Below are 24,089 nucleotides of genomic sequence, written 5' to 3' on the forward strand. Positions count from 1 at the left end.
TCTCCGTTATAGTTTCTGGCTAGAATCCAGTGTATTGTGGTCACAAAACTCCTTGCCAAAACCATAAGGATTAAGGCCGTGAAGCTTCTTTATTTTTTTTATCAGCTTAGTGCAAGTTTCTTTTATTTGTCTTTTTTTCAAGGGAAAATTGCACTCGATGTGTGTAGCAATCACTGTTACTAGTAATTGCGATGAGGAAGTGGTTTTTCAACTTGTGCCCAGTGAATCCCTAAGATTAGTTATTAATCGTTGTACTTGTGATACTATACATCAGGGGAGCACAATCTTTTTCTCCTGGTCCCCCCTGCCTCCTGTCCCCCTCTCTGAGCCCCCCCCCCCCTCCTTGGTTCCGGCGTTCTGGGCGTCATAATGTCACATTGCCATAACAACGCGACGTCACATGACCCCGCGGCGTCATTTGACGCCGCGTACCCATGCCCCCAGAAGCCGCCTGAACCAAGGTAAGTGAAGTTTACAGAGGCCTTCGCCGCTTCCACGGCACGTAATTTAAGTGCCTTCGGGAATAGTGCGTGGCCTTTGTAAACCTCGCGCCCCCTGCAGATAATCGCGCCCCCCAGTTTGCGCACCACTGCTATACATTATATACAGTATAGTATAGAAAGATGTTAGCTTATTGAAAGATTTATCTTTCCCTACATAAGATACCAGGGCTGGAAGCATCATCAATAGTGGATTTCCCATTACGCCCAGGCCTAGGGTGGCAAAATTTGGGGGCGGCAAATGTTCTGTCTTTTTCTTCTTTTCTTTCCCCCATAAACATAGGCCCCGCTCTCTTTCCCCACAGATTGCCGGGGAGAGCATGGGGCCTCTGTAAAGGTCTCTTACCTTCTCCTTCGTCCCGCCCTCCTCCTTCTGTAGCATCGCGGCATCAAATGACACTGCAACATCACATGGCGACACGTTGCCGTGACAACGTGACGTCACATATCGATGCGTTGTCATGAAAACGCGTTGTCACAGCAGGAGGGTGGCGCTGCAGGAGGAGGCGGCCGAGACGGCAAAATGTTAAATCCGCCACTGGGTTCTATCAAGTCACAATAAATTGTTAAGAGGCTCAGAGTTACAATACATTCTACATTCTTAGGGCTAGATTCACCAAGCCCTGTTACGTGAAGTTACCGAAACCAGGAACAGACGTTATGTTCCTTAAGTTACCATGGTATCCTCAACACTAATTATATGCAAAAACAACATCTGTCACGTTATTGTAGCCTAACATTGCGGTATCTTCCGGTAACATGACGTTATGCCAGTCTTGGTGTTAAACCTATCCTCCGTACCCCAAAATATGGCTTTTCCTGAAGTCGAGAGAAGAAGGAAATACAGCATGGTCGGGAAAAATAATGCTATATTATTTGAATTATATTTCACTGCGGGGTTACACCCATACAGACACTGCAAATGTTTTGGTATAACTTAAATAACGTAATGTTAAGTCCCTGCATTATTACCCTTAACGGACTTTTATGGATATATACGATGTAAGGATAGCATGTAATTTGCATAGCATTTACATGGCATTTGCATGGCACTTACATAGCATTTGCATGTCCTCATCACTAACACCCGTTACAGTAAACTCTCTGCTCTTTATGGGACAAAACATGGTTCAACATTATATTGCTGTCTTTTGATGATACACTGCTAGTATTAACGGCAAGTTAAGTTTGGTTAACGCCACGTTAATTAGCTTAACAGAGCTTCTGGATCTGGGCCTTAAAAGGTTTAACAGTTCTTAAAAGGTTGATAAACAACGCAGAAGGATGATACAACTCATATTTCCTATTAGGAACCGACATTTTTCAAACTGTACTCCAATTTCTACTACTATTAAAGACTCATTTTTTTTATTCCTTTATCTTTATTTTATAACCAACTGTACAATTGATTTGATTAATAATTAGTAAAATGCTTCATTATTTAAAGCTAAATTTGAAGTGAGGACACTTGGAGAGAAAAAAAACAGCAGAAAGCGCGAAAAGATGAAAAAAGGAAATGTGTGTGCGTATGTATGTATGTATGTATGTATGTATGTACGTATGTATGTATGTATGTATGTATGTATGTATGTATGTATTTATAAAATATTTTACCAGGAAGTAATACATTGAGAGTTACCTCTCGTTTTCAAGTATGTCCTGGGCACAGAGTTAAGACAAATAATACATGGTTACAAATACAGTTACATAAATGAACAGGGTATACATTATATACAAGACATTGCATGCACAGTTAAAGAAAATATATGTTTTGGGCGTATGTAACAGTTACAGACCAGATTAAAATGTGAGACAGCCTTAGATTTGAAAGAACTTAAACTGGTGGGGGATGTGAGAGTCTCTGGTAGGTTGTTCCAGTTTTGGGGTGCACGGTAAGAGAAGGAGGAACGTCCGGATACTTTGTTGAGCCTTGGGACCATGAACAGTCTTTTGGAGTCAGATCTCAGGTGATAGGTGCTGCATGTGGTAGAGGTGAAGAGCTTGTTCAGGTAGCTGGGTAGCTTGCCCATAAAGAATTTAAAGGCAAGACAGGAAAAGTGAACTTTGCGCCTAGACTCTAGTGATGACCAATCTAGTTCTTTGAGCATTTCGCAGTGATGTGTGTTGTAGTTGCATTGGAGAAAAAAACGACAAATTGAATTGCAGAGGGTGTCAAGTTTGCTAAGGTGGGTTTGAGGTGCCATACCATATACTATGTCTCCATAGTCAATAATTAACATTAGCATCTGCTGTGCGATACGCTTTTTGACCAGGAGACTTAGGGAGGATTTGTTCCTGTAAAGTTACCCTAGTTTGGCATAGGTCTTGGTTGTCAGGGTATCAATGTGCAATGTATGTATGTATATATATATATATATAATATATATATATATATATAAAATAAAAAAATAAAATAAATAGATGATACCGTTCTGTGGCTAACGAAATGCTTTTATTTGTGCGAGCTTTCGAGATACACTGATCTCTTCTTCCGGCGATGTTAGAATGAATGAATGAAGCAAAAGGTATACTTAACAACAGTGTCTCTTGGAATGTTATCTGTGCTGTTCCTTCCCCCGGTGTGGATGTATTTTATGTCTAGAGGTGTCAAAAGCTCGCACAAATAAAAGCATTTCGTTAGCCACAGAACGGTATCATCTATTTATTTTTTGATTATTGAAGCTCGGCTAACACGGTACTTATACCTCTACATATATATATATATATATATATATATATATATATATATATATATATATATACATACACACACACACTTTCAGTAAACAGTGTAAATATCCTATATACAGTACAGAAAAATCCCAGCCAATAATGAACGAAAGCAAAAAGTAGATATCCAACAAACTTCAATGCCAGATTAAATTCCTAAAGGGTCGCTGTTAAATCTAATAGTTTGCACTCTACAGGTTGTTTAAAATGCAGTGAAAACCTCTTCAGCAACTCACATGCTAGACAAGGTGCAAAGTTGCAATCAAGAATGTGGCAACTACATATTAAACCTAAGAAGTGAAAAATGAAGGTGACAGAACAGTCATGATATAGGGAGTTACAAAAGAATAGTGTATCAAACATAAGAGCACTTGATAGAAAGAGTGCAATCCCTACCACTGGGAACTTGCAGGCTGAAGAGGTAATTTAGTGTTAAGAACACAACCTTTGCAGCAAAACCCAGTTTGAATCCCAGTGCCAACTCTTTCCTTTTGACCTTGTGCAAGTCACTCTGTCTCCCAACATAAAATTGTAAGCTCTTTGGGGTAGCGACTTGTTGTGCATGAAAAAATGATATGGTGTTAATTCTATATGGTCCGATGCTCCTGTTCGGGTCGTTTTGGGCCGAAAATCGTTATTGACTGCAATGGAGATTTTCATCCGAAAACGGCCCGAATGGCCACTTCAGACTATATAGCATAAGGCCTTACAGTATGTATTGCTCTGCGTTCATTGTCAGCGATTTATAAAACAAATAAACTTTTATTATTATCACCCATTCCAGCCTCTGCCCAGTTTTTCACGGATAATTTATCTCTCTTATACTAAAAAAAAAAGAATATACAGTATATATATATATATATATATTTATTTGTGAATCCTGAATTGCTCTTGATCTGTGTGTCTAGAAAGTACAGACGTGAGCCTAGTCTGCGCCAAAGGATGCGACACGTGTTCTGAGTTTAACGGGTGCATCAAGTGCTCGCCGAAGCTTTTCATCCTTCTGGAAAGAAATGATATTCGACAGACCGGGGTCTGCTTGCAGTCCTGTCCTGCAGGCTACTTTGGTGTTCGCTATCAGGATATCAACAACTGCATGAGTGAGTATGCCTATGTAATACCAGCGTTATAAAAGCTGCACTGGAACATTACTGTTATTCTGCAGGGGTAGTTAGACTGTGATACCTTTTTTATTGGATCGACATAAAAGTTCTTCCTAGACATTGTTTTTTTTATGCGAATTCATGATCACAAAAATCTCTCTGAGAACCACTGTATTTTCATAACCTCATTTCTAGCACCTTTTATAAAGGCCGTCTGTGTTCATATCACACCATGCAGAAATATTGAGTAAATGCCTAACTTCTGTAATGAAATAGTACTGTAGATGCATGGTAAAGCCTCCCCACAGAGGTAGTGGAGGGGTATACAGACAATGTGGTCTAAGTATCAACGTAGAGAAAAGTGTGTTTTGACGCACGGCTCTGTATTTTGGAGCAGAGCTGCGGCATATGTTTGACATACACCACTTCGGAAGTGGAGGATTTTTTTGGGGAAAGTAAAAGGCAAAAAGCATGGTGCGAAAAGACTTATGGTGGGTCTAAATATCAAGGCCAAACTGGAGCAATTCTGGGCAAAAAAAAACCATGCACTGTATGTAGCGAAGAAAAAAATCCAATTGAAGTTAATTGCATTTTGGTACATGGTGCAGTTATTTTTCCATTTATGCATATGGCCCACAGTCCCCACAGAATTTGAAACACCTCATTATAATCTGTGCACTATGTAACTCCTCCCCAACCCCTCCTACTGACACTACCCAAGGTGCAAACTGGGACAGAGACGCAGAATGTGATACATCTCATTATAATCTGTGCTCCATGTAACTCTCCCCAACTCCTCTTACTAACGCTCCCCAAGTGCAAACTGGGGCAGCCGCAGAATGTGATACATCTCATTATAATCTGTGCACCATGTAACTCCTCCCCAACCCCTCCTACTGACTCTCTCCAAAGTGCAAGCTGTGCCAGTAACTCAGAATGTGATACATCTCATTATAATCTGTGCACCATGTAACTCCTCCCCAACTCCTGCTACTGACACTCAGCCAGGTGCACAATGGGGCAGAGACAAAATGTGAAACATCTCATTATAATCTGTGCACCATATAGCTCCTCTCCAACTCCTCCTGCTGCCACTCCCCAAGGTGCAAGCTGGGGCAGACAAGATTGGAGAAAAATGCTTTGATACATAGGTACAGGGTGAAAATGCCATAATTTTGCTCCAAAATTGCCTTCATACATTTGAAGTATGTGTGGGGCAGGAACAGTGAGCTAGGAGAAAATGCACCAGAGATCAAATAGTGTGTAGGGATTTATGGAGTAGGAAAGCTGGGCAGACTATGTGGGTGGGATGGTCCCTGTGCCTTCCATCAATTCCATGTTTCTATTTAGTTTTTCTCTAGGTTTTTGACGTCTCACTGTGACAAGTCGGCCCTGAGGTCTTGAGAACTCATATACAACTTCTATGAAAAAACGATCCCTTTCTTCTGAAAAATCACAGCCGTTAAAATATTTGGACCAAAAATATGATATTAGAGAGGCATCTCAGCTTTCAAAATCACCTAGGTCTCTTTATTTACAGATATATTGTAGTGTTTATTAAGCGGTACTTAGTTTTAATAGCTGTATAGATGCTTGAGAGGACTAGATTCTTATGCAGGTGGCTTTTAACCTTTCTGCTACACAATGTATTGCTGGCCCCTCTGCCATAATGGAGCAGCACTGGAATCAACGTAGCTTGTATACGATCCTTAAAGGCCTTGCTATTCTCCACATACCTATATGAACTAAATCTATGAAGAACTCGCTCCATTACAAGGCTGTAATCTATTTTACTTATAAATATATATTTTTGTCTTTTTCCCAGAATGCAAAAATAATAACTGTGAGACCTGCTTCAGCAGAAATTTTTGCACAAAGTGTAACGAAGGTTTCTACTTACACAAAGGAAGCTGTTATTTAACGTGCCCAGAGGGCTTTACTGCAGTCAACGGCACTATGGAATGCAGCACTGGTGAGTCTTATCTAACCAAAGCATCCGTGCTACCTACATCACCATTTACTTGTATCGCCAATCCCTAACCTGATATAAGCTAGAGGCGGTGCAAACAAGAGCCACTCAAATGATTAATTCATGGTTTGCATCATAAAATGTATGAAGAGCTCTGCTTGTGTTCTCTGGAGGAGCGTAGGAGCATATGAACAATCCCGCAGATACATCACAGGTAGCATTAAGGTGCAGGACAGAAGCAGTTTTCATGGCGAATTGTATATTACAGTGAGAGATTATGCATTGAAGCTGGAGGGCGTAAGACTCTGAGGAAGTATGGAGGAAGTCCTCCTTCGCTGAAAGGGTTATGGAACCATAGAATGGCCTTATTGCAGAGGCATTCAAAGCTCATACAATAAAGCAATTAAAACAATTTTAAAAAACGGGTTAAATGAGGTTTTATAGCAAATTAGGGAAATGGGTACACTGACACGTGGTCCTTTTCTGCCATCAAACTGCATGGTTCTTTGACAGAATGGGTTGAATATGACTAGGTATTATAGACCAAGAGGAAAATTATCAAGATTACAGGTTCCCATGTATTGCATTTCTCTCCAGCACCGGATAAGTTAAAGGTCAGCTCCAGCCAGTGCTCACCTTCATTTTATTTTATGAGGTTTAAAGGCTCATCTGATCTCTCTAAATATAGAGGATGTCAATGTACAGATGCAGTCAGCCCATGATTTAAATAGCCTCACTGGTTGAAGCTGCTATTGTCCACTGGAGCCATGTAGCAAAGTTGGAGTTGAACATTGGAGTTAAAAACTGACCTCAAACTACTTTTTTGTCAGCACAATGTGAAATGAGCGAGTGGGGAGCTTGGAGCCCATGCTCCAGGACACCGAAGCAGTGTGGAAAAAAGAAAGGCTGGGAAGAGAGGAGTCGGAAAATGCTGCAGACACCGCTGGGAGGCATGTCCCTATGTCCACCCACCACAGAGAAAAGAAAATGCCCAATGCCCAAAATTGCATGCCCAGTAGGTGAGTGGCCTTGTATGTATGTCTACTACTATGAATTGATATCAGTTGTCCCCCCAGTCCATAAAAGCTGGAGCCCAGGAAAAGGATAGACGGGCCTGGGAAAGGTACATCTGTTAAGTTTAACCTGTTGTGCAATGTTGAACTGAGTGATATTTAAATATATATTTATATATATTTATTTATATATACCCACACCATTGGTATACACTCCCACTCCACACACACTGTATATACTGTGGGCTCTTTATAAATGTATATTTACATACATACACACACACACACTCTTACATCACTAACATTCAGGGACCATTTAACACCTTAAGTCATAAATCGCATACTGCACAGGGGGAGGGATAGGCTTCAATCACTGATACTTTCCAGGATGCACTGTTTTTAAGTAAAAACCTCTCTTGCTTTATCCATTGTAACACTGCCGGAAGAAAGGCATTTTGTTAGCCACAGAAGGGTATTGTCTATTAGTTTTTGATTTTATATGTATATATATATATATATATATATATATATATTTATTTCAACTTAATTTTTATTGGCGCTTTTCAAAATGAAATAAGGAGGGGGGGGTGACAGGTGACTGGACATCATTACATCGTGGTTACAGGCGTTTACAGCAAGATTACATGGTGTTTTTTAACATTGTTTAAGAGGCCTCACTTCTTTGGGTACAACGCCAGAAGACAGTCTCGGCAGGTAGTTCAAAGGAGGATTGTGTTTAAGTTTAGCTTCAGAGAGGGGCCCTCTGCATGGATGAGCCAGGGTTGCCAAACCTTCTTGAATTTTAGACATACATCAAGAGAGCTTGTCCTTGTTTCTATCTGGCAAATAAACCATATCCTGTGTTTGATATTTGATATGGATCTCAGCCTCCCTGGCTTCCAAAGTGCGCCCATCTCGCATCTAGTGGCTGTGTTAGGCTAGGTCCCCAGTGGCCACGGCTGCATGTGCGATGGCGTGTGCGCCGCACACAAGGTACAGCTTTCTATGACGTGACGTCATGGCCACGCAACCCTCCAGAGCGATCTCCTGCAGCTCAACCACAGACTGCAGCTTTCACCGGTGTATGTGCCGCCAGGTGCACGTGCAGCAGTGAACACCTGGGCCGCAGCCTTAATATGTGTAAGCAGGTTGTACTCAGTTCGAGTTAGCTTTCGAAGGGGTCTATTCAAGATAAACGCCCATTGGTCCTTTAGGATCTCAGTTGAGAAAATGTGTTGCTCCCAAACCCTGACCTTTTCCACAGGTCAGTCACTTTAGGGCAAAACCACCACATGTGTAGAAAGCAAGCATTTACTCCGCGGTCCTTAGGGCACAGTGGGGAGCAGGCTGGGCAGAATTTTGATATCACTAAGGGAGAAGAATCCCATTTTAACATCACTGTGTGGGTATTCTCTTTGATAGTAGTACATACATATAGAGCTATTGACTACTGCGTTGAATATATCAGTGCAGTCATCTCTGTCAAGCTCTTCATTGAGATCCTCTTCCCATAGTGCTATGAATTTTAGCTTGTTGTGGGAATAGGCCTTTGGGGGGGCCAAACCCTAAGTCTAGATGGGATGTTAAGCTTTTTTGGTCTTCTGTCTCGAGGCAAAGATCCTCAAATTCTGTCAGTGGGGTGTGTGGTTTAATGTGATTATAGAACGCCTTAATCTGTAAATAGTGAAATAATCCGTTTGGTGGTAGGTTTCTTTCCACTGTGAAGTAGTTGAATTGTCTTATTTTTACTAAATATTGTGACTAACTAAAAATACCCTAAAAGCTCAGCGCTATCTTATACTATATTAGTGAAAGCACTGTATGCCTGCCTGGATGTCCGGTGTCCCTAGGGGAAATCTCATTGGTCCCTTGGCCCGCCCCCGCACACCTCTCATTGGCCTGAGGCGGAGTGACGGGCCAAAGGACACACAGGGACACACACACACACACTCCCCTCCCGGTGCCCCTCACTCTCCCCCGTCAGCTGGACCGCACCTCAACTTCCGCACCCCCCCTGTGCCCGAACTTACCCGGAGTCCCGTGTACACACACACACATTCCCACCCCCCCCCCCCAAGCTCACACACACCTCACCCCCCCCCCAAGCTCACACCCCGGCGCCGCTACAGTCAGCGGGGGAGCGAGCGCCCGGGACACACGCGGGGGAGCGGCCACAACACGCGGCCTCCCGCCTCACATCCATGTGGGAGCGGCCGGATGGGTGAGGCAGCATACCCACGGGCCTCGCCGCACGCTCCTCGGCACCGGCTCACCTCTCCCACCCCCCCTCACAGCAAAGAGCAGCCTACCCGGCGCCGCCTGCAACGCTCCTCGGCACCGCCGCCTCACCTCGAGCCAGAGGGCAGCGGGGGGGCTCCCGCCCTGCAGGAGGCCTCACCTCGAAACGGAGGGCAGCGGGGGGGCTCCCGCCCTGCAGGAGGCCTCACCTCGAGCAGAGGGCAGCGGGGGGGCTCCCGCCCTGCAGGAGGCCTCACCTCGAGCTAGAGGGCAGCGGGGGGGCTCCCGCCCTGCAGGAGGCCTCACCTCGAGCCGGAGGGCAGCGGGGGGGCTCCCGCCCTGCAGGAGGCCTCACCTCGAGCCGGAGGGCAGCGGGGGGGCTCCCGCCCTGCAGGAGGCCTCACCTCGAGCCTGAGGGCAGCGGGGGGGCTCCCGCCCTGCAGGAGGCCTCACCTCGAGCCGGAGGGCAGCGGGGGGGCTCCCACCCTGCAGGAGGCCTCACCTCGAGCCGGAGGGCAGCGGGGGGGCTCCCGCCCTGCAGGAGGCCTCACCTCGAGCCGGAGGGCAGCGGGGGGGCTCCCGCCCTGCAGGAGGCCTCACCTCGAGCCGGAGGAGGGACCCCACACATGCCCCTTGCTGCTCTCCCCCCTCCACATGTGCTCTCCCCCCCTCCACATGCTACGTGCTGCTCTCCCCCCTCCACATGTGCTCTCCCCCCCTCCACATGCTATGTGCTGCTCTCCCCCCCCTCCACATGCTCCGTGCTGCTTTCTCCCCCTCCACATGCTCCGTGCTGCTCTCCCCCCCTCCACATGCCCCGTACTGCTCTCCCTGCAGCTCCCTCCCCCCCTCCACATGCCCTCTGTCCGGCTCCGGTCTGATCCCCGCCCCTCTGTACCAGATGACTGCAGGGTCCGTCTCCCGGCCTGCACGAGGAAGATGCTGCCTACTGCAAGGTAAGCAGCTCCCCCCCCCCACACACATTCCTTCAGCGCCAGCCTCATCCCTCCATACACACACACACACACTATATATATATATCTCTATACATAAATAGACACGTAGACACACGTAGACATATATATATCTATATATATATATACATACATATACACAGAGACACACACACATGTGCACACACACACACGTACACACACACACACACACACTATATATATATATCTATATATATATATACATACACATACACAGAGACAAACACACACAAAGACCACACACACACACACATGTACACACACACATGTACACACACACACACACACACACACATGTAGGCACTCACACACACACACACACACGCACATGTAGGCACACACACATGTAGACACACACACAGATGTAGACACACACACACAGATGTAGACACACACACACACATGTAGGCACGCACACACACACACACACACACATGTAGGCGCACACACACACACACATGTAGGCACAAACACACACGTCGACAGACACACACACACGTCCACAGACACACACATGTAGACACACACACACATGTAGACACACACACATGTAAACAGACACACACACACACGTAGACAGACACACACACACGTACACAGACACACACACACGTAGACACACACACACACACACACACACACCTATACATACACACACATCTACAGACACACGTATACACACAGACACACGCGTATACACACACACGTATACACACAGACACACGTATACACACAGACACACGTATACACACAGACACACGTTTACACACACACGTATACACACACGTATACACACGTACACACACACACGTACACACACACACGTACACACACGTGTACACACACACACGTAGGCGCACGCATACACACACACGTAGACACACGTATACACGCACACACACGTAGACACGCAGACACACGTAGACACGTAGACACGCAGACACACGTAGACACGCAGACACACGTAGACACGCAGACACACGTAGACACACACACGTAGACACACACACGTAGACACACACACACACGTAGACACACACACGTAGACACACACACACGTAGACACACACGTAGACACACACACACACGTAGACACACACACACACACACACACGTAGACACACACACACGTAGACACACACACGTACATACACACACGTACACACACACGTAGACACACACACGTACACACACACACACACACACACACAGACGTAGACACACACGTATATACACACACACACGTATACACACACGTAAACACACACGTATACACACACACGTATACACACACACGTAGACACACACACACACGTAGACACACACACACACACACACGTAGACACACACACACACACACACGTAGACACACACACACGTACACACACGTAGACACACACACACGTACACACACGTAGACACACACACACGTACACACACGCACGTAGACACACACACATGTACACGTAGACACACACACACACATGTACACGTAGACACGTACACACACACATGTACACGTATACTCACACACATGTACACGTACACACACACATGGAGACATACACACACACACATGGAGACATACACACACACACGTATACACACACACACACACGTATACACACACACATGTATACACACACACATGTATACACACACGTATACACACACACGTGTATACACACACACATGTATACACACACATATACACACACACACACGTGTATACACACACAAACATGTATACACACACACAAACGTGTATACACACGTGTATACACACATGTGTATACACACACATGTATACACACACACATACAATATATACATACACACAATGTCTACACACACATGTGTATACACACACACGTGTATACACACACATGTGTATACACACATGTGTATACATACACATGTATACACACGTACACACACACACACGTACACATGTATACACACACACATACAATGTATGCACACAAACATGTATACACACACACACAAACATGTATACACACACACGTGTATACACACACACGTATACACACACACACACACCCCAGCACCACCACATCAGCACACCGGTATCCCATGCCCCCCCAGCACACTGGCATTCTCGGCTCCCCACCATTCCCAGCCCCCATCAACACCATCAGCACCCACACATCGGCACCTTTGCACCTCCCCCATCGGCACACCCACATCCGCACCCCCACATCAGCACCAAACCCTCCCAAATCAGCACACCGATACAATCACCATCAGTACAGACACAGCAGCAATACCACCGCACATGGGCCGCGTTGACCACTCCTCACCCAAATGCCACACCCACACCACAAACATCCCAGGCAACGCCGGGGCTCTCAGCTAGTAACCAATAAAATGTGTAAATCACGGGTGAATGTGAATGTATATACAATGACAATGACCAAACTCTGTAAGTGATTGGTAAAGCTGCCGTGGGGTTCCCTCCAAGCAAATTAACTCACAAATTCGCAGACAAAATACAAAGATAGAACAATGTGGGATCCCCGGCGCTATGAAAACAGTTTACCCCAGTCCATAGAATTGTCCATATAGCTCTTAAGTTCTCTTGATGGTTAAAGCAGAAGTGAAGCAAGGAATCTACTGCTGGCTGGCACCTCAGCAATCCTATAGATGAATAGATAAGGAAACACACACCATTGCGCAGTATCAAGCACTAAGCTGCAGTTCTAAAGACCAGAATAAATGCCTACTTACAAGAATAAATCTTGACATGTTCAATAGAGAGAATCTGTTCTTTTGCCCGCGTCTTCTCCTGGACAAGACGCGGGCAAAAGAAGTCCAGGAGAAGACGCGGGCAAAAGAACAGATTCTCTCAATTGAACATATCAAGATTTATTCTTGTAAGTAGGCATTTATTCTGGTCTTTAGAACGGCAGCTTAGTGCTTGATACTGCGCAATGGTGTGTTTTTCCTTATCTATTCATCTATAGGAGGATGGCTGAGGTGCCAGCCAGCAGTAGATTCCTTGCTTCACTTCTGCTTTAACCATCAAGAGAACTTAAGAGCTATATGGACAATTGTATGGACTGGGGTAAACTGTTTTCATAGCGCCGGGGATCCCACATTGTTCTATCTTTGTCTTATTTTTACGTCTAAACTTACATAATTCAGCCTTGATATTTTGGCACTGGACCATTGGGAGAATGAATATCTAGATTCTAGATAGTCATGGGGCGTATTCGGGATTCCCCAGTATCGGGGTCGAGAGACATGTTTTTATTGATCCTGAAGATGGCTAACAGATACTCACCATGGCAATTATGTTTAAATATCCTTCCTAAATTAGACTGCTCCCTGGATGAATGATCTGCCTATGTTTTAAAATGTAAGGCTTCCAGCCTGCGGTGCAAGTACAAATAATGTTATGGATGTAGTGCCCCACTTGCACCTAGCTCCTAAAGCCCCTAGTCAATATTATTGCGGAACTGCATTCCCCTTGCTTGGGATGTATTCAACTCTGTTGAAATGACCGCAGAACACACGATGCCTTAGGCGTCTTATCGGCTGACCTTCCAAAAACGGATTTCTGTTTACGATACCTACAGCTGCAGGAATTTCACTTCTAGAGTCTGGTTTAGTCTGATAACGTATCATTTGTGTAAAAGGGCATTAATTAAAAGGGGCCAGCTTACATTCTTCTTGTACAAACTTGGCTGGCCCCCGGATGCTATCTCCACAACAAAACCTCCAACTTGAGAGCTGCAAAACGTCAGCACCGGGAGAAAAGTCTTGATGCGGAAAAATCTATCTAAACTGTGCCTGCTACTTCTCACCACCCACTGTCTGACTTTGCTGGATTTAATCAGATGGACTTCAAAATGCAATCATATTTGTTTGTACATCTGAAAACTGCTGTTCCCGCTCCCTTTGGCCATCATTTCAGTATCTCAATGCCATTATCCATTTGTAGCATACTGAGAAACAGGCTCTCTGGGATGGGTTAACCCCTCTGCTGCCAAAGGGACCACTAATACACAGCGTGGTACTGCGCAGGGGAATATGTTGGCACCGTACAAATGAAAGATGCTGGATCCTTTGGCAGCTAAAGGGTAAAACAGGGATTACTAAAGAACCATTACAAGCCAAAAAAAAAAATAATATATAATAACGCTTCCAAAATAAAAAAAAGGTAAAGGTTATGCTTCTCACTAACCATTTAAAAGGGTGCTACTGCACTTAAAACGAATTAGTACTGTGGGGGGGGGGGGGGTTGTTTTTTAATTCTAGTAATTCATTATGTAAATTGTAACTAGTATTTGTTAACAGAGGCCTGGAGCAAAACCTTCTAGTGAAGAAGTAGTGTCAGAAAAATGGACACTCTAAACAAGGCAAACAGGGCAGGACTCCTATTCATAATGCTTTAAGGCCACTTCCCCATGGTGAAGAAGATTTTAGTCCCATTTATTTGTATAGAGCTGAATTCTTTTCCAACACTGGGAAACAGTCCTCACAGCATCACTAACGACACCACTTGAAAGGTGTATTATTTATTCAGATTAACAATAACAGGTATTTAAAACAAAGTGGAGTGAACAGTTTTAAAAATTCTCTACTGAAGTCATTTTGCAGAAGCTTTAACTCAGAACCTTAATATATCAATGTCTATAGAACCACAGCATGTAAAGCCAGATGAAGTACTATAAGGCTTTGGTTCCGCTGCGGCCGGCGGCGCGGCCGGCGGTGCGGCCGCGGTCCACCGGCTGCCTGCCTCCGGTCTGGATGTCCCCGCTGGCTCCTTCCGACGTGGCTGACTGCGTGCTGTGATGCGTCAGCCAGCCGGAGCTACAAGGAGCTTGTGGTTTCGGCGAGTGCCGCGTTACGTGACACGCAAGGCAGCCAATCCGATCCCCCCCTCCCCCCTTCCGATTCTCCCCTCTGCTCCGATTCTCCCCTCTGCTCCCATCAACCCCCCTGCTCCGATTTCCCCCCTCTGCTCCGATCCCCCTTCCGCTCTGATCCCCCTCCGAATCACCCCGTGTGTATTTGTGTGTGTGTGTGAATGCCTGTGTGTGAGTGCCTGTGTGTGTGTGAGTGCCTGTGTGTGAGTGCCTGTGAGACTGTGAGGGTGCCTGTGTGTGTGAGGGTGCCGAGGGTGCCATGGGGCTGAGGGGGCCGAGAGTGCCGAGGAGCTGAGGGTGCTGAGGGGCGGCTGCAGTGCTGCGCTGTGGGGCGGTCCCGACCCCTCACGTCATGGCCGCACTCCCCCCACCCGTTTTGGCCATGCCCCCCCGCGCCGGAAAAAAATCACTGCAGACCACAGATTGCGGTGCAGTGAATTGCATGCGCCGCCGGCAAGCAAGGCGGCCGTGCAGCGGGGCCTTAGCCTAAGTGATCACACTAACACAAAGCCCATATCTACTAAGAACTGTTTTGCCAAAATACACATTCCATAAGCGCTGGAAGACACCGAAGGGCCTATTCAATTGAATGGGCCATACACTGTCTTCCAGAGCTGGTAAGTATGTTGTAGAATAGCACTGCTTAGTAAATGTGGCCCACTGTCCGTTAAAGCAGCTTCTATCAGAGGACCCTATTTAATATGTTGTAAAGATGTCTCCTCATTGCTTGTAAAGATTCCAGCTCCATTCAAATGAAGAAAGGGTGAAAAGGGCTTCATAGCATGTTAAATAGGGCCTGAGTGTTCACAGCTACTTATTAAACCCAGTGTTTAATGCTAAATACTGGGCTAGTAGTGATGCCAAGTTATTTTGTGCCCACTTTCCCACCACACCTGCACGTCTTCAGTGGTTGCAATGGTAGGAAGTTGGCTGATCCTGAAACGCAAGAACTGCATTCTGGAAAGTATTCTAAACAAGTTGCCTCCGGAGAATATTTTCACATGTTTCTGGAGCATTACAGTTAAATTATTACACACTAATAGCTAAAGTGCTGCTTGTGTGTAATAAATAATTCTTATAGTCAATGCCGAACACACTAGGCTTGGACAGTCTCAATCATTAGGACTTAATATCATTAATTTCGACTGAGTCTCACTCATTAGTAGACACTCTTGCTCACAGGGGCTGCATCTCACTCATTACAATACTCAGAGGCACCGAGTCTTACCCATGTGGAGTTTCATTTACAAGATTTAGAAGATAGTGTCACTAGGTTGAGTTTCACTCATTAGAAGATAGTGTCACTAATAAGGACTGTGCATTACCCATTCAGACAGCATCTCCCTTGGAAGACAGTGTCAATCATCCACAGTAGTTAAGTCTCACATATTAGAAGACATTCACTTATACAGAATAGCAAAAGGTCCAGATGGGATTCTGGGGCTCTAGAGTATTAGAACAGAATGAAAATGTATTCAAGATTCTTAAGGGAGTGTCCTCTACCAATTCACAATGATTGTAGAGGGTATTTGCTCACAGGCAAATGATAGGGAGGTAGCGTCCTCCTGGCTAACTCTCCATGAGAGCCTGCACCCAGCATTAATGAATACGGCCATATATTCTCATAAGCCTTTTGACGTGATATATAACAGTCCCCTTTAGGTAACATCAAATCCACTATAATCACAGGAAACTCATTGTTATAGTGTCAATTCTCTAGGTTGTTTCACTCATTAGAAGATAGTCTCACTAATAAGGACTGTGTCAATCATCCACAATAGTTAAGTCTCACATGTTAGAAGACAGTCACTTATACAGTATGAAGACTACCTTACTTATATGGGGAGAGCTTTACTCATTAGCAGACATTTTCACTCCTCTGGACCAAGTCTGACTCAGAAGATTGTGTCATTCATTTACGATGAGCCTCACTTATGGATCCTCGGTAGAAGAAGTCTTGCTTATATGGACACTGTCTCTTTAGAACACAGTGTCATTCATATAATTTAACTCTTTATTAAATATACAATTTCACTTACTTGGTACATTAAAAAAAAAAAAAAAACACATTTTCTTTCCTTTCCGATCCAGACTGCATAGTTCATTTTAATTGTATACAGTAATTATGTAGATAGAGAGTTGGGGTGCTCAAACCCGCATCAACTACATCCAATGACAAAATAATGTTGCCCCTGGAGACACCAGTGGGAGTGGGCAGGCAAATAAAGACTTGTAAGTTTCGCTTAAATGACACCAGTCAGACTTAACTATAACAGTCTAAACCAAAAGCCCCACTCACGTCATCTCCAGGGTTTCTCTGCCGGCGTGCAAGCCAAGAAGGATCCAGAATCCAGATAAGTCCAGTAGAAAAAACGAATGGCGCACAGCCAGGGAGTCAGGTGTGGGATAAAAAAACTTTTCCTTTATTGCAGCATGGTAGGAGACAAATTCACCCCCTTGGGGGACACAGACAGGGACCTCCCTGGCTGTGCGCCATTCGTTTTTTCTACAGTAATTATGTAGAAACAGAAAATCAAGAAAATAGCAATGCCATTGTAACTATATAATTTATAGAGATCGTTTAAAAAAAATACAAAATCATTTTTATTTTTTCATTGTGCTTTCATGCACAGTGTTGTCTCAAACAGGTCTAGGAGGGCAGGCCCTTTAACCCCTCATTGCAAGAGTGGACTGCAATACTCTACAAAGCAAAGGGTTGCACTTGTTTTATTCCATTCTTCATTTCACTTGCTTTAAAACTCGCTGCTGACTCACTCACTGAAATAATAACGGAAATGTGTATTTTTAAATAAATGAATAAATAAAATGTGAGGTGGTTCATGACAATATTCCTTAATAGGATACTGGTAAACTTCCCACAGGAAAACAAAGAAATAAAGCTCTGATACCCTTCTTATTTGGAAATTTAAAAAAAAGAAAAATGAAGTATAATTAAGGAACAAGACTGCATCATAATATGAACTTGACTCTTAATTCATTTTATAGGGGATAGTTGATTTGGCAGCTGGACGGTCCATAATGCATTGCAAGAACCTCTGCCAGCAAAGTGGTGAAATGCAGTCATTACCTGTAGTTCTTTACAGCAGCTAAGGTGTTAAAGAAACTACAACCGGCTAGCTCTGTTTTATGGAAGGTATAAAAAAAAGTTCTGCCTTAACTGCAACCACTTACATGGGACATAAATAATATGAATTGTTTTGCAACTGGATCCCTATGGGGCCCTGTGCAAAATTGCCATTTAAGGAGGTTAAGAGCTACATTTCCCGTAACAGTGTGGTATGGTTAGGGTATAATTTACTGAGCAGAATGCGTTGTAGAAAAAGGAACATTTAAATCCTTGTAATGTCTACAGCTGCCTTTAAGTTACATGTTGATCATTTAATACATGGCCTGGTTGAATCAGTGGGAATAATTTACAAATCAAAGCTGAACTGGTTGGAAGGTATAGGGGTCCATGGGACACACGCATCTACTGCCTGTATAGATTATCTCATCCAGAGTTATCTCCAATTGATGTGAATAGACTTTATGCATGTGCCCCTATGTAACAACGTGGAGGAAGTATGTTTAGACACCCTTTTTTTTAGCAGAGCTGCAGCATATATAAGAACAGTTTCTTACACCAGGTGCAGAATGTTAGACTTGCGCCACTTTGAGATGTGGAGGATTTTTGAGGGCCAAATAAAAAGGTAAAAGGATGGTGCAGAGACGCTGAAAGTGATACATCTCATTATAATCTGTGCACCATCTAACTCATCCCCAACTCCTACTGACACTCCCCAAGGTGCAAGCTGGGCAGAGACGCTGAATGTGATACATCTCATTATAATCTGTGCACTGTGTAACTCCTCCCCAACTCCTCCTACTGACACTCCCCAAGGAGCAAACAGTGGCAGATGAGACAAAATGCTTTGATATATACGTGCACGTTGATACCCGACCAAAATTAGACCCAATTTTTTTTAAAGCAAACAGACAGTTATATATATATATATATATATATATATATTTTTTTTTTTTAAAGGAAAAAGGTGCTGAAACTTGAAGCAAAGGAAAAAACATATTTTATATCTTAACTACAATAAATAATTCAGCTTGAAAAAAAAAAAAAAATGTGGTCTGAAGGTGCTAAAGCTCACCTGAGTACCGCAACAAAAATAGCCCTGTGTACATGTATGTATATATATATTACACTCCAAAGCAGAAATTTTTCCCCGTTGTCGGGCGAAATCTCTCATTTAAGTCAACAGGAGTTTTTCAATGCTAATGGTGCGATTGTCTGCTTCAGATCATATTGATTTACCCTTTGAGTGTGTCAATAAGGTGCAACATGGAAGCATTTTAAGAGAAAGGGGAATCCTAACTTAGGAAGTTATGCTCTGTCTAAAAGATGAGGATGCTAGGCTTAGGGAAACGTGAGAACGCATTTCTTTATGGACTTGGTATTAGAAACATGGAGCAAATGCTCAGGACAAGTGCTAAAGGCTAAAATAGCAAAGAAACTCTTTATAGCAGCTTTGGGAAATGACAAATGGTCTCTATGTGTCAACAATGTCTTTGTGTCTCTGTAGAAACGCAGCATCAATGCATATTCACCATCTGAAGCTTATAATTATTTATCTCACTGAGATCTTTAATCTCGGCTTAAATCCTTGTCACATACTTGTAGTTGTGCATTGACACTCTATTATATTTCCTTTTTATATGTTGTCAAGTACATTTCCTAACAAAATACTTCTTTGCCTCATTGCAGAGGAAAGGGGGAGGAAAAAAGACAAGGATGAACAAGGAAAGAAAGAGAAGAACAGAAATCGAAATAAGAACACCGAAGATGCCAAGTCCGGCAGCAAGAAGAGGAAAGGCCAACAACGAGTGACTTTAATGCCCATCACTCCTTCTATCCCGGCACAGTAGCAGCCACTATAGAGTCTGAACACAGCAAGAGATTAATGCTGCTATGTATCTAAAAAGCTTTCTTGAACTGGAGCACTGCTACAACTTAAGCACCTACACAATTGGCGAATGCAAAACTCTTACGGTTAAGAGGACGAGGTTGACGGCAATTGGTTTGGGTGATTTTGCCCAAGGACTTCCAATGAGAAGAGGGCAGGGGAATGATGTACTGTATGAACAATTCAGAGAAAGCTCAATATTGCAGTCGGATATGGACGCTTTAAGGTTAACAAAGATTACGTGTATATTCCGACTTCAGTGGAGGTAACGGAGGATAGAATCGGTTTCAAGAACCACTAAAGAACCGTGGGTTTCCGTATCGCCTACAAATAGTCCCACTGTCCCCCTCCCTTTAAGTCTGTGTTTTTAAGATGTATGACATTCTTTGGAGAGTATATGTTAAACCTATGTGAAATGACGTCGGAGATAACCATCATAAAACCGCTTCAAGATTTTATTTCAAAATTAAAAAAAGAATAAAATTCTGAAGATTTGTATGATTGAATATGGGGCAGTGAAATCTAACTAAAAAAACAATGTTTTATTTTTTTTTAATGGATTTTGTAAGTGTTTTATTGTTGTCAAAGGAAGGAAATTAAAAGATAACATACGAAATTGATATTATGGAACATGGAAGCACCAATAGAGCATAAATTACATTTTGCAAACTCATGCGGTACGTTTGTTAACTTATAGCCTGAAGAAAGCAGGTCAGACAATATGAAGATTTAGGTATGAATGTAAGTACATGGATTAGCAATAACTAGTTTATATATATATATATATATATATATATATATATATATATATATATATATATATATATATATACTGTACCAAACACACACACAGCTCAGCAAATGCACTCGCCCACTCGCCTGGGGTGAGTGCATTTTGGGCGCTGTCGAGTGCTTGCATGAGGCGGCGTCTCCCAGCATTCTGTGTCTTCCCCTGCAAGTTGTACTGTTTCCCCTGCAGCTCCTGTTAAAATGCCCGGCACAAGGACGCTACGTGCCGAAACAGCGTCCCGTTGCCATGGCAATGCAGCTGCAGGGGAAACAGTACAACTTGCAGGGGAGAAGACAGAGATCAACGCACCACGCCGCCGGACCCCGCCGCAGGTAAGACTCGCAAGGGGGGGGGGGGAGGGGTTGAGGGAATTTTTGTTTGGGGGGGGCAGTGGGTTTTTACCTACTTTGTCAATCACAAACATTTCCTAACATTAGAGGCTATCTTATATCATGTTCTTCATTGAAAATAACATATATGCTCACCTTTACTAAGCAGTGCTATACCATAATACACCTTCCAGCGCTGGAAGACACCTTACAGCACTTTCACTTGAATGGACTGTATGGAATAGCGCCGTTCAGTAAATAGGGACCATGATCTGTGTATATAACAATCTGTTCAAATGCCAGTCAAGAAAATATGAGATGTGTTGTGAAAAAACAAACAAATGTCACGTAAACTTGTATTTATATATAGACGGACCCAGAAAGCAATAACAGAGTGTTTAACATTTGCTAGTTACGTTACATTTCAACTTGTTAAACATATATTTGTTAACATTTGTAGTTCCTCTAGCAATGGCACTTAGGTTTTTAATTGATTAGAGGCCAAACACAGCCCTTTATAAGACATCAACAGTCCACATTCTAGTACTTGCTGGGCCATTTTTCTCTTACAGAGTTTCCTCAAGGTAGAAATAAGAAAGGACTTAACATTTTTAAGAGTGCTCAGATTTTCTCTGATTTCCCCAAATAACTATTAAGGAGGCTGCAGTTTTAATTCTTTTGCGGAAAAGCAATGCAGGAAATTACTTACCCATCTTCGTTGTTGGTGTTTTCTTATGAAGTGCCAACATATGCTGTAGCTGAGGGAGGAGATACAGCGATGTTAAAATCACATAGTATCGCAACAAAACTGATAGAATACACATATATACGTCGCAAATAGAGATCACGGTGAAACATGGCATTGTCCAAATGTAGACCTTCTATGTAGACAAGACCTAAGTTAGTGAGTGTTCCATATATCTATCACTGGCAAAGAGACCCTGCTCATCACTCATTCATTCCCACAAGTCTTGTGGGACTGCATACAAAGTTCATCTCCATGGAACAACTGCAATCCTTCACAGGAACCTTTACTTGGTTTAGTCCTGGCAAAGTACAGTTGTGGGAGCAGGAGATCATTTCCCCCCCCCCCCCCCCCCCCGTGCTGCAGACCTGAGCGTTTATCTCTGGTATTCCTGACAGATCAACCTTTGGGTCCACTTTGTGTTATACTGTATAAACAGGAACCTATTATACAGTACATTTTAGCAGGGTTTTTTTTTTATTTGTTGGACATTTGATTCATTAACAACATTCCAAGCACAGGAAAAATTATCGTTCTTATAATCATTTTCTGAAGTGTTTAGTGCTCTTTGCTGTAGATTTCCAGTGAAAACACTCAAATATTTAACTCCTTCCCAACTGTTGTACAAAGGACAAGTTAGACAGTGTTTATTTTGACATTTCTTTCAGTTTTGCAAACTCAATTGTTAAATTAAATCTGTTCTGAAATAAAAAATGGTTGTGAAACATTTGCAGGATATATTAAATGTGACCACGTTGTGCTAACTTCATGTGTAAGGTCTAAGCCCTGATCATTGCAACATTGTAATCACAGCACTATTCTCCTCATTTCAATGATATTTATTGCTTATTATAAAGTATTTGTTGTAAGTGATTCTCAAAATCAGCCACAAATGTCTATTAGACATCTTCAATTTGAAATAGTAATAATTGTATCGTACTCAGTGCTGAATCCTGGGTAACATACAGAAATTACTGGGCCCAGGTCAAATGTAAGGAGGAGGGTCCCGTCTCACCTACCCCCACCCCAGTGTGCCGTGGGCCTGGAGAGGGGAGATAGATAGATAGATAGATAGATAGATAGATAGATAGATAGATAGATAGATAGATAGATAGATAGATAGATAGATAGATAGATAGATAGATAGATAGATAGATATGGGTACCTGGGTAGATGGATTTTGGGGAGGGGGCATATGGGCCAGGGTTTGTGAAATAGATATAGACCTGGGAGGCAGGGAGGCTCGTGGCAGAGGGGGTAAACCCGAATTCAGTGCTGCCAACAGAAATCTTGGCTCAGGACAAATGAAAGGAGCAGTCCCCCCTCCCTCCTTGGATGCGAGGAGGGGGCGGGGGTAAGAATAAAGAGGTATGAACCTGGCTGGGGGGTGGCAGAAGTTATTGGGGGGACAGGACAAGAAGATAATGGGGGGGTATGGGGGATGCAGAAAGAGCTATGGGGGAGGGGGAAGGAGATGTGGGGGAGGAGCTAGAAGAGGGAGGAGATATGGGGAGGGAAGAGTTATGGGAGGGAGAAGAAGCTATGGGGAGGGAGGAGCTCAGGGAGGAAGAAGGGGCTATAGGGAAAATGAGCCATGAGGGGGGAAGAGATGATGGATAATATGGGCCTGGGAGAAATAGGTATGGGCCTGTAGGAGGGAGTAGGTAATGGCCTGGGGGGGGTTAAGTATGGGTTGGGGGGAAGAGAGTAAGAGTAAGGGCCTTTTGGAGAGAGTAGGTATGAACCTGGAAGGTGGGACATGTAAGGGTATTGGGGAGAGGAGTATGTAACAACCTCAGAGGGAGGGGTGGT

At 43.7% G+C, this 24,089-nt stretch overlaps 1 protein-coding gene across 1 annotated transcript in view; it reads left to right on the forward strand.

Annotated features, from left to right (window-relative positions):
- Window positions 1-23,022, forward strand: part of RSPO1 (R-spondin 1) — a 116,937-nt gene extending 93,915 nt beyond the window's left edge. The window contains exons 3-6 of the mRNA XM_075604745.1: window positions 4,139-4,330; window positions 6,159-6,305; window positions 7,133-7,321; window positions 20,215-23,022. Coding sequence (XP_075460860.1) covers window positions 4,139-4,330; window positions 6,159-6,305; window positions 7,133-7,321; window positions 20,215-20,375 — 689 coding nt within the window. The 3' untranslated portion in view covers window positions 20,376-23,022. The remainder of the gene's footprint in view (window positions 1-4,138; window positions 4,331-6,158; window positions 6,306-7,132; window positions 7,322-20,214) is intronic.
- Window positions 23,023-24,089: the final 1,067 nt, after the last annotated feature.

This window comes from Ascaphus truei, chromosome 6 (assembly GCF_040206685.1).
Source record: "Ascaphus truei isolate aAscTru1 chromosome 6, aAscTru1.hap1, whole genome shotgun sequence".
In the NCBI taxonomy this organism is placed as follows: Eukaryota; Metazoa; Chordata; class Amphibia; order Anura; family Ascaphidae; genus Ascaphus; species Ascaphus truei.